Source organism: Tigriopus californicus, chromosome 5, assembly GCF_007210705.1.
Source record: "Tigriopus californicus strain San Diego chromosome 5, Tcal_SD_v2.1, whole genome shotgun sequence".
NCBI lineage: Eukaryota > Metazoa > Arthropoda > Copepoda > Harpacticoida > Harpacticidae > Tigriopus > Tigriopus californicus.
The window spans coordinates 9,512,009-9,522,764 of record NC_081444.1 but is presented as its reverse complement, the minus strand read 5'-3'; the positions used below and the strand labels follow the sequence as shown (position 1 = coordinate 9,522,764).

General features: G+C 45.0%; 2 protein-coding genes across 2 annotated transcripts; one reads left to right on the top strand and one right to left on the bottom strand.

The window, feature by feature from the left end:
- Positions 1 to 51: 51 nt before the first annotated feature.
- Positions 52 to 713, bottom strand: LOC131880791 (uncharacterized). Its single transcript, XM_059227491.1, has 2 exons — positions 278 to 713; positions 52 to 210 (listed from the first exon to the last, which is right to left on the bottom strand). Exons 1-2 carry the CDS (start codon positions 623 to 625, stop codon positions 52 to 54), a joined length of 507 nt encoding a protein of 168 aa, XP_059083474.1. The 5' UTR covers positions 626 to 713.
- Positions 714 to 7,419: 6,706 nt separating this feature from the next.
- LOC131881445 (ATP synthase subunit alpha, mitochondrial-like) lies at positions 7,420 to 10,661 on the top strand. Its single transcript, XM_059228300.1, has 5 exons — positions 7,420 to 7,596; positions 7,732 to 8,241; positions 8,373 to 8,617; positions 9,302 to 9,966; positions 10,040 to 10,661. The coding sequence occupies exons 1-5, from the start codon at positions 7,534 to 7,536 to the stop codon at positions 10,216 to 10,218; spliced, it is 1,662 nt and encodes a 553-aa protein (XP_059084283.1). The 5' UTR covers positions 7,420 to 7,533; the 3' UTR covers positions 10,219 to 10,661.
- The last annotated feature ends 95 nt before the right edge of the window (positions 10,662 to 10,756 follow it).

The window sequence follows — 10,756 nt, the reverse complement described above, 5'->3', positions numbered from 1 at the left end:
TCAATAGTACTGGACCAGGACGGATAGTCTTTCAAATGAAACTCCATCCCATTAATGGTGCTCTCGTGGAAGAAGCCATCTGCCAATTTCACATTTGTCCGTTCCAGAACTGATGGGTGTAGGTAGAACCTTATCACTGAGCTTGTGCGACATACGTGTGGGTTTTCCTCGCTCAAGCTTCCAGATCATTTCCACGTGGTCAAAAGATGCCTGAGAAAAAGATCGTTTTGCAAATGAAAGATTCTACTGAGATACAAAAATATCTCGCAAAACTTACCTTAACATCTTTGCCTTGAAACTCAGGACAAGCGAAATGTTTCTTGTTCAGTATGTTGTTGTAGATGTTCTTGAAATTATGCACCATATCAATAACGATGAACAATTTTCTGGTGTTGTCAAGGGGTTGGTGTACCCATGGTTGAACCACTCCATTGCAAAGGATCTTTTGGACAAACTTTCTGTTGGGCGTACTGTTGTCTATGGAAATGGCCACAATTTCAAACCCAACATCTTCGACACATTCCAAGACCTTGACGAAGTCATGATGCATGGCTTCGGCAGTCAAATTTACAATAGGGGTTAAAGAAACCACATCAAGTTGCCGGCTTGTTAGCGACTTTACCATGTAACAGAGCAATGTCTTAGATGCGACCTCACTATCTGTTCCAAATTACTTTCCTCCAGCAAATTCAACCTTCTGAGCAGTGTATATCTCATCTGCTATGAGATGGCTCTTCTTTGAAGTAGGTCAAGGTTCTTGATTCTCATCTTGAGGTAAGTCTTGGTGGCGGTTGGCAAGCCAACATTGAGCGATTGGTTGGTTGACAACCGTTTAATGGTGGTGAGACTTGGTAGGGACAAAATTCTTTCGGACAGAAATTACTTGTAGAGTGCGGGCGAAGCAATTTGCCACATAGAGGCTGAAACTAGCAGGCTAGTAGAATATCGACGACATTTAGGCTTGACCAACGCCAACTCCAATTGTTCTAAAAGGAAACAAAGACTTGGTAGCATTTCTTCGCCAGGCAGGGTTCTGTCCATTTTATCCAGTAAGTCTTTGAAGTCTGTGATGATTGGAGACAACCGATGGGAACTTGGCACTGAAGCCTCAGAATAATTTTTAAGTGATGAATAATATTTGCCAGGGCTGTGATGTCGTTTAGCTTGGACGAAGCTGTCAAATAAGAGAAATGGGAAATTGGGATCTTCACTTGGTTCGATGAGAGATGTAGGCTCAGGCTCTCATCAACTACCACGGCGTACTCGACATGAGGAACAAAGCCGTTTTTGAGGACGATACTAGCAAAAACAAGACTGGACTGGTTGGCTTGCATTACAACTTCAAGTGGAAGATTGATGGTCGTCACTTTTTCCTTGATATCATATCCAGTTGAAGGTGCGTAAAGCTTTTCAAATGTGTGGTTGGATATATCACGTTTTCTTCTTTTTTTTCACGGGCTTTTCTAACATTTGCAGGGAACATAATCCCCAGTACTATTAAAATGAAAGGATATAATTCGTCTATTTTTTACCTTTCAATCCCTATATGATATTTGGTCTACCAACGAGTTTGAGTTGGCAGACCCAGCTAGCCCTTGAATATAGGGTTGATCTGGAATGCTATCTAAAAATTTGTCCAAGTCTGACTTGAAAGATGCAACCGTCTTGGCCTGTTGATTTTGTTACTAATAGATAGTTCCTCCTGCATTCATGATGGAAGCTATTTTAGGAAAGTCAGCAAAGGGCTAGACAATGTTTGGACCTGGTCTTAGCTGGAAAGGATCCTTCCATAGTCAATAAGCCGTTTATTATAGAGGCTTTAGTTGCTCTGGTCAATGAAACCAGGGTGCTGCTTGAAGAACAGGCTCACCCAGTAGTTGAGAAGTCGACTAATTTGACCAACGTAGAAGTTGAAGTAGTATCTCCTCTTGAAAAAGCGCAGGAAAAGACAGTTGTAGAGAAAATAGTCTGTCCTGTTTATCGAAAGCAGCCTTGTCCTGAAGAAGGAAAAGGCTGTCAGTTTGACCACCCTAAATGGTGTAAAAACTTCTCAAGTTCGGCCTTGAGAAGTACAATAGTAAGAAGGGATGTTCAAAGGTAGATTGTCCTTTTTTTCACCCGTACATGTGCCGTCAGTCCATGAGACTTAAGACATGCTTTAATGTACGGTGTACCTCCGTCCATGTTGAAGGGACGCAAAGAAAGCCGAGAAATAGGATAGCTCAGTTTCGTAGTTTTAGAGCTGACCCTATTCCTAAACCTAATCCCACCCCACCCCCCTTCCTAACCCGTTAAGCTTCCTCCCTCCCTCCCTCTCCTCTCACCTCCCATTCTCTCTCCCAATTCCCTCCTCTTCCTTCAAATACCCAATCCACCCCTATTCCTATAAAAACTCTCCTCCCTAATATTCCTTGCCCCACCCCTATTCCCAAAATACGTTCCTATTCAAATGTAGCTGCCCAAACCCATTCCTCAAACCCAACCATCCCCATTAGCTCATGCATTGCCTCCAGTAGAGACGTAGCTTTGTTGATAAGAGGGATTTTTTACGGTTGGAGAGGATGGTCCAAGATCTTGGTCCAAGAACTTGGTCCGTCAAAAGAGAGGCCCGTAAAGGGGCTATATTTGAACGTGCATTGTCTGATTTCTAAAAAAGACAACACATAAGTTAAGATCTTAGAAGAACTAGCCGTTGAGAGAGAGATTGCATTCATCTCTATAACAGAAACCGGCTTCGGCCAGGGGTCTTAGATGAAGAACTAACCATAGTTGGTTTCAACTTAGTTCGTTGTGATAGGATACGCCCTGATAATCCCATATTCCCACATGGGGGCGTATGCCTATATGTTAGGAATGATTTACACGTTAGTCATGTACAAATGTCGAATGGAAAAGTAGAGGTCTTAGTTTGTCATATTCAAAGGCTTGATCTGTCTATTGTAACAATGTATAGACCCCCTTCTTGTTCAGCAAGCTCTTTTCGTCAGCTCTCCAATTCACTGGAAATGAGTTGGACCTGGCAGTTTGCTCGAAGGTTTTCTTTGTAGGGGACTTTAATTTTTCGGCTAGCGTTGTAGAGTGGGAGGTTAGTCCTGATGGGTATATTCCCATTTCGAAATCGACATCTCAGTCGTTCGAAAAGCGGAAGAATTTGCGATCTTGCGCAATTTCTCCCAGCACGTTGGTGTAGCCACTAGAGAGAATAGTGTTCTCGACTTGGTCTTTTCCAATGACCCTGATCTGATCCAGTATGTCCATGTGACACCTACTAATCTGTCAGATCATCATGTTCTTGAGATAGGGTCGACCATTATTCAAAAGCCGGCGTGCTCTAGAGTAAAACCGGCCAAAAAGGTCGGTTTGGCTAAGTTCAAGTTCAAAGATGAACATTGGCCGTTGATTATAGAAAGATTAGAAGAACTTGACCTGATTTCAATTCTGAAACAGGAATCGTCCATAGATGCAACCATTGATAAGTTAGTTTCAGTTTTTAAGGAAGTTTGCTCCAGTTTAGCAATCTCTGAATGTGTTCCGAAAGGTGGTACACGGACAAAAATTCCAAAATATAGGAAGACTTTTTTCAAAAAGAGTTGCAAACTAGCAAAAAGGCTGAAGAGCACTTCGAATCCAGTAATTGTGGCTAGTCTCCAAAAAAGTTGGACGTAGTTCAGGGTAAGATTAAGGCCTCCATCAAATATGACCAGTTACAAACTGAGAGTAAGGTGGTTCAGGAGGTCAGGTCGAATCCGAAGGCATTTTTCTCTTATGCGAACTCTAAGAGAAAAATGAAACACTCTGTTGGGCCTTTTGAGGTTGATGGGGCAGCCATTAGCAATGTAGAGACTATGGCTAACATGCTTGGAGATCAGTTCTCTAGTGTGTTTTCAACCCCACTGAGTTCGGAAGCAACAGCTCATTGCTCTGAAGATGAGTCTGTTGAGCTTGACATGGTTAGTCAAGCTGAGCGTTTAGATGATCTTGTAGTCACAGATCAAGATGCTTTAGAGGCCATAAGGGACTTGAGGCTTTCCAGCTCTCCTGGTCCTGATGGTGTGACATCTCAGTTTCTGATGAGATGCTCACTGGTTCTCGCTCCTTTTTTGTCGTACTTGATGCGCTGCATCTTGGATCAGGGCAAGCTTCCATCTTCACTAAAGTTAGCTCATGTTGTTCCAATTTTTAAAGGGGGAGATAAGTCGCTCCCCAGTAATTACAGGCCGATTTCTCTCACTTCGAATATTGCGAAGGTGTTTGAGAAGATCATGAAGTTCAAACTTGTTGAATTTCTTGATATTCATGAAGTCCTTCCTCCTAGCCAGCATGGGTTCCGAGCACATTTTAACACGGTTACCCAACTGATTGAACATATTGAGCGGGTTATTGAGGGACTAGAGAGTCATGAATCAGTTGATGTAGTTTATCTCGACTTTGCCAAGGGCTTTGACAAGGTAGATCATGGGCTTTTAGTTAACAGGCTCCATGAAATTGGGATCCAAGGCAGGGTTCTCAATTGGTTAAAAAGTTTCATTTCTGGTAGGAAGCAATTGGTTAAGGTTGAGGGATCCCTTAGTGACATACATGATGTCAAGTCAGGTGTTCCCCAGGGTTCGATCTTAGGGCCCCTCTTGTTTATAATATTCGTTGCCCGCTTCAAAAGCTTAGTATCACTGCCAGTCTCTCTTCTTATGCTGACGATAAAAGTTAGTTTCTGGTAGGAATGGCCAAGATTCCAGTAGCCTTGCAAAGGACTTAAATCGAATCTACTCTTGGGTAACTGAGAGTAATATGGCCCTGAACGGAATGAAATTCCGCTCAATGACATTTCGGTCAACTCCTTTAAATACTCCACTCGTAGATAATGGAGGTAAAGATATTGAGCAGGTCTCATCTATGAAAGATCTAGGTGTAGTCCTCCAAAAATAATGGAAAGTTCGATGAGCATATCCAGCTGAAGGTGGGTAATGTTTTTCAAATGTGTGGTTTGATATATTGCACGTTTAAGTCCAGAGATAGCATCACGATGCTAACTCTGTACAAGTCGATTGTTCGACCTTTTGCAAACCTGCTGAACTCATTGGAGCCCAAATGGGTGAAGCATATTCAAGATCTCTGGACTTAAACGTGCGATTTATCCAACCACACATTTGAAAAGCCTTACTCACATTCAACTGGATATGCTCATCGAACTTTCCATTATTTTGGAGGACTACACCTAAATCTTTCATAGATGAAACCTGCTCAATATCTTTACCTCCATTATCTACGAGTGGCGTATTCAAAGGAGTTGACCCAAAAACACATTTACATAAAAAAACTGTGTGGTTCCACGAGCTATATATGGTTTTAACTACCCTTCAGGCACCCTGAAACGCACTTTGAACACTTTAAACAGTACTTTTTGAGCCGCTTTCTTCATTTTCTGTTGAAAAATGGATATGTTGAGTCTGGTGATGCTGTAATTGCAGATAATGCAGACAATGACTTAAGCCGGACAACTAACTCTTGAGACATAAAAATTTACGAAACTGTGTTTTGTTTGGATCTGGGACCCATGTAAACTCATTGTTTTGGAACGGAATTGAAGGTTCAAAATTCAACCGCAAGTACTCTTTTAATACAGGGCACTAGTTTACACCATTCAGTACAATGCTTCACGAAAGAACCAGTTACGTCAGATGCGTCAATTTTCATTTTAAATCTCTATTGACGAGAGCTAGGAAAAAATGCTTTTGAGGGTCAAATATTCACTAAAGAGTTTTTTAAAAGCGAAAAAATATTCTTTTTTCAAGAAACAAATTTCTCAAACCCCAAAATATCAGCCTGTTCAGAAGCAGTTAAGGCACACATAAGACAAAATAAAACCAATTTTGCAAAAGTTTGATGTAATTAACAACTGTTTCAATATATTTCACTATTTCAAAATCTTTGAAATTAAAAGCCCTCAAAATTGTCTCCGGCCTTGCTAGGACCGGCGAATTAATACCGTACACCTTGCCGGTTTCTACACCAAATGTGGTTCCCCTAGTTTTTCTATCTCAGTTATCTCTCAGGGTAAAAAAACCTGGGCTGAAATGCAAATATTTTCTTTTCCTTTTTTATCTTTACTGTGACTCTTGTTTAAAATAAATTTGAAATAAAATATGATGTTTAGGCATTATACAAAGGTTTGTTGAATAAAACAAGAAAAATGTCAAGAAGGTAAAGGCAATAAAATAGTTGAATAGAAAGTGAGATCACAATGAGTATGACTAGAATTGGTTCAATGCACAAGAAAAAACGGAAGAGGGGAATCACAGACAGTACAAACACTGTTAGGGAAAGGTAAAAATGAAATTCTTGCTTTTTGCAGGGTAGACGATGGGCCAGATTGAACAGATCTTGTCTGCTTCTGTCGTTGATGGCATTGGGCCGGGAGCCGGACAAAGATGCGTGACCGCCAATACTCAGAAGGGATGTCGGGCCAAGGACAATAGGGTGTAAGCAAGTCCTTGACCGGGAAGGACAACTTGTGTCCAGACATCAGCTCCAGAAAGGTCAATTTTTAGATTTGCTCTTTTGTTTGTAAAGTATTGGGAATTTAGTTGCATTTTCAGGAAAAACTAGAGCTTTTGCCTTAAAGGCAAGCAGGAGCAATGTGAGAATTAGAGAACGACTACTTTATTCAGACAAACCGAGAAGATTGGGACAGTGCAGTGAATTTACAGGAGGCACAAAAGGTATCCTTTCCTGTCATTTAATTATATCAAAAGGGCATATACTAACGGTGAACTCATTACGGAAGCTTGAGGAAGGGTGTGACTCTTAAGCACCTCGGTGGACCCCTAGGCAGACCCTCCAACTAAGCCAAACTCTGGGACAGGTATTTATATATATACATGTGGTTGGTGGAAATCCATGGAAACGTGGTTGATTGGTCGTCCGGTGGGTTGAGGACCAGTTTTTCGGCCGTGAGAAATCTGATCTCGGAACGAAATAAGCGTGACGCTGGTCGGTCACCCTAGTATGGGATCAGCTGAGGCGGCCGAGGCAGGCGGTCGCCATTTTCCGATTTTCACCAGCCACTTCCGCCTGAAAGCGTTGGCCTTTAGGGCCAGCCTGGGTTTACAGACAAGTCGAGGTGCTCAGGCTGGCTTTTTTGGAACCGAGAGGTCAACTGGGGGCCAGACCGACCCCAATCTTCCGGCTAAACCCGCCCTAATACGCTCTTTCGAATGGGTCTGCATGGCCGACGCAGTCATGTCTTTTTACGACGGATTTAGATACGGTCCGCATTGTGGATCCATGGATGGTTCAACCCGGGTTTTGGGTCGTCTGACCCGAGTCAAGTTTGGCTAGGGTTGTATTGTGGCAGGCCTGTTGAATTGATGTGTGAGAGTGGTGCCTGAGGGGCAAGCTGAGGGGCAATAAGCTGAGCCCAGTACATGCTCCACTTGAGTTGAGTCCATCGCCATCGTTCATCGAGTTCGGTACTCGTCGTTCAAGCTTCGCTCATCCATTGGAATAGTTCACCCGTGCGCCCGCCCATCCAGCAAAATGTCGCAAATCTCCGCCCGCATCGCCGCTTCCCTGGCGCGTCAGGTGCCCAAAGCCACCCAGGTAATGCGTGTTTCGGCCGGCTTTGTTCCGAGCCTTGGGCTAGGGCTGGGCTTGTTCACCCGTTCAGCCGTCCAGCCGGACGAGTGAGTGGCTTTTGACGGCTGATGTTGACTGGTTCTGCTCGTTTTTTTCTAGGTGGGTAAGAATACGGCCGTGTTGGGCGTGTTGGCCCAGAAGCTGTCCACGTCAAGCGCCGTGTCGGCCAGCGGGGCCAGCTCGGCCGAGATCTCGTCCATCTTGGAAGAGCGCATCTTGGGCTCGGCCCCCAAGAGCAACTTGGAGGAAACGGGTCGCGTGTTGAGCATCGGGGACGGTATCGCCCGCGTCTATGGACTGAAGAACATCCAGGCCGAGGAGATGGTCGAGTTTTCTTCCGGTCTCAAGGGCATGGCCTTGAATTTGGAGCCCGACAACGTGGGCGTGGTCGTGTTCGGTAATGACAAGCTCATCAAGGAGGGCGATGTGGTCAAGCGGACCGGCGCCATCGTCGACGTGCCCGTGGGTAATGAGCTTTTGGGGCGAGTGGTCGACGCTCTGGGCAATCCCATCGACGGAGCTGGCCCCATCAACGCCTCCGGTCGTCAACGGGTGGGAGTCAAGGCCCCCGGAATCATTCCCCGCCAATCGGTCAAAGAGCCCATGCAGGTCAGTACTGGTCTTTGGACGGCGATCGACACCAAAACCGGAGTCTTTGCCCTCGAGCCATGGCCCCCTTAACTCGGAGGTGAAGTGTGAAGTGGCACGCCCATTGTCAATGTGGGTATAATACCTTTCAGACCGGAATCAAGGCCGTGGATTCATTGGTGCCCATCGGTCGTGGTCAGCGTGAGTTGATCATTGGCGATCGTCAAACCGGCAAGACGGCCGTGGCTATTGACGCTATCATCAATCAGAAGCGATTTAACGATGCCGGAGAGGACAAGAAGAAACTCTTCTGTATTTACGTGGCCATTGGCCAGAAGCGATCCACCGTGGCTCAGATTGTCAAGCGCTTGACCGACGCCGATGCCATGAAATACAGGTAAGTCCGGTCAGCTGACCCAAGGATTGCTTGCGCCGGACACCGGTGATCAAGTCTTAGTGTCGCTAGCTACGGCCATTGCTATTTTTTCACCTTTCGTCAATCCATCCTGCGGTCTGGGCCCGACCAATGGAGGACGTGCGACCTCGACAGCTGACACAACAAATCATGCAATCAAAATGGCCGAACATGCGCCTTTCAAGTTATGTACGTGGTGCCTTCAAAATCAAGATGCACTTGCTTGATCTTTTATCATTGGATTGATAGTAGGGCTGGACCGAGTCAGAGTGCACTCGAGTCTTTTTCTCGTTCTTGAAGAAATTGGCCGTCTGTCAGAAAGGACTCGAAAATTATTTCCGTCTAGGAATTTCGCGAGACGAGTCTTTTTGATAGATTGAATCCAGTAAAAACTTCGAGTCTCGGTAAAAAGTCAACAAATCGAAGATCTCGTATGAGTCCTACTTTTGCCGGAAGTCAGTCCATAGTAAGTCCGGTTGGTGTCGACATGCTTGGGCAAAACATAATAGATTTAGTTCAGACGGAGCAGATATGAAATGTAGTTCAAATTGTCAAAATATAATATCTCAGAAAATATTAGAAAGTACGCGGTTTGATTTTGAAAGTGCCTCATTTTAAATCGTTGTTAAAATCATTCTTAACGCAGTGTCTCTTCTTTTCTCGCAGTATCGTGGTCTCGGCTACCGCTTCCGATGCCGCTCCTCTGCAATACTTGGCCCCGTACTCCGGATGCGCCATGGGCGAATTCTTCCGCGACAACGGCATGCACGCCCTCATCATCTTCGACGATTTGTCGAAGCAGGCCGTGGCCTACCGTCAAATGTCGCTCTTGCTCCGTCGTCCTCCCGGCCGTGAGGCCTACCCCGGCGACGTGTTCTACCTTCACTCGCGTCTCCTCGAGCGTGCCGCCAAGATGAGCGACACCCAAGGGGGTGGATCCCTCACCGCCCTGCCCATCATCGAGACCCAAGCCGGTGATGTGTCGGCTTACATCCCGACCAACGTCATCTCCATCACTGACGGACAGATCTTCTTGGAGACCGAATTGTTCTACAAGGGTATCCGACCCGCCATCAACGTTGGCTTGTCCGTGTCCCGTGTCGGCTCTGCCGCTCAAACCAAGTCCATGAAGCAAGTGGCCGGTTCGATGAAGTTAGAGTTGGCTCAGTACCGTGAGGTGGCCGCCTTCGCCCAATTCGGATCCGATTTGGACGCTGCCACTCAGCAGCTGTTGAACCGCGGAGTGCGATTGACCGAGCTCTTGAAGCAAGGCCAATATGTGCCCATGGCCATTGAAGAACAGGTGGCTGTTATTTACTGCGGTGTCCGAGGTGAGTTTGTCTCATATTCTTGAATTGTACAATTGTGTCTATATTCAACCGATGAATGCCGTTCTTTCATCAGGTTTCTTGGACAAGGTTGACCCCGCCAAGATCACCGACTTCGAGAAGAAGTTTATGGAGCACGTCAAGGCCACCCAACGACCCTTGTTGGACCAGATCGCAAAGGACGGTCACTTGAGCGAGGATAGTGACAAAAAATTGAACGGCATCGTCAAGGAATTCCTCACGACCTTCAATTAAATTTCATCCTTTAACTAAAACAAAAACAGCAAAAAACAAAAAAAAGCAAAAAATACAACCAACAACGATGCACGTGTGACAAGAAAACTAAGGCCAGAAGACTTCCCACTGATGCTTCAAGTATCATCCAAATCATACTTTCATCTTTCAAAAAAGCGACTTCAGCCGAACCAAGTTCGGAATTAAAGAATGAACGTTGAAGGGGATGATATCCTTGGGCTTGAAACCAATCGATAGATCATGAAGCCTCTGAGCAACTGCCACCCGCTGCCTAGAATGAAAGTGTTTTAATCCGTGGAACTTGTCACTCTGGTCGTTCATCCCAATTGACATCTCGGAAATGGTATTCGGTGAAGAGTTCTCCTCGATTCCCTATACATTTATTTTTTACGAACGATGATTCGAATGAACACTAAGTCGAATGACTCGAAGTGGTGGCTGAGGATAAAAACAAAAAAAAACCAAGATCCTACTAGATGAACATCAATCTCGTTTTTTTTGGTACCCTAACTAAAACATAGCATCTCGTTTGAATATG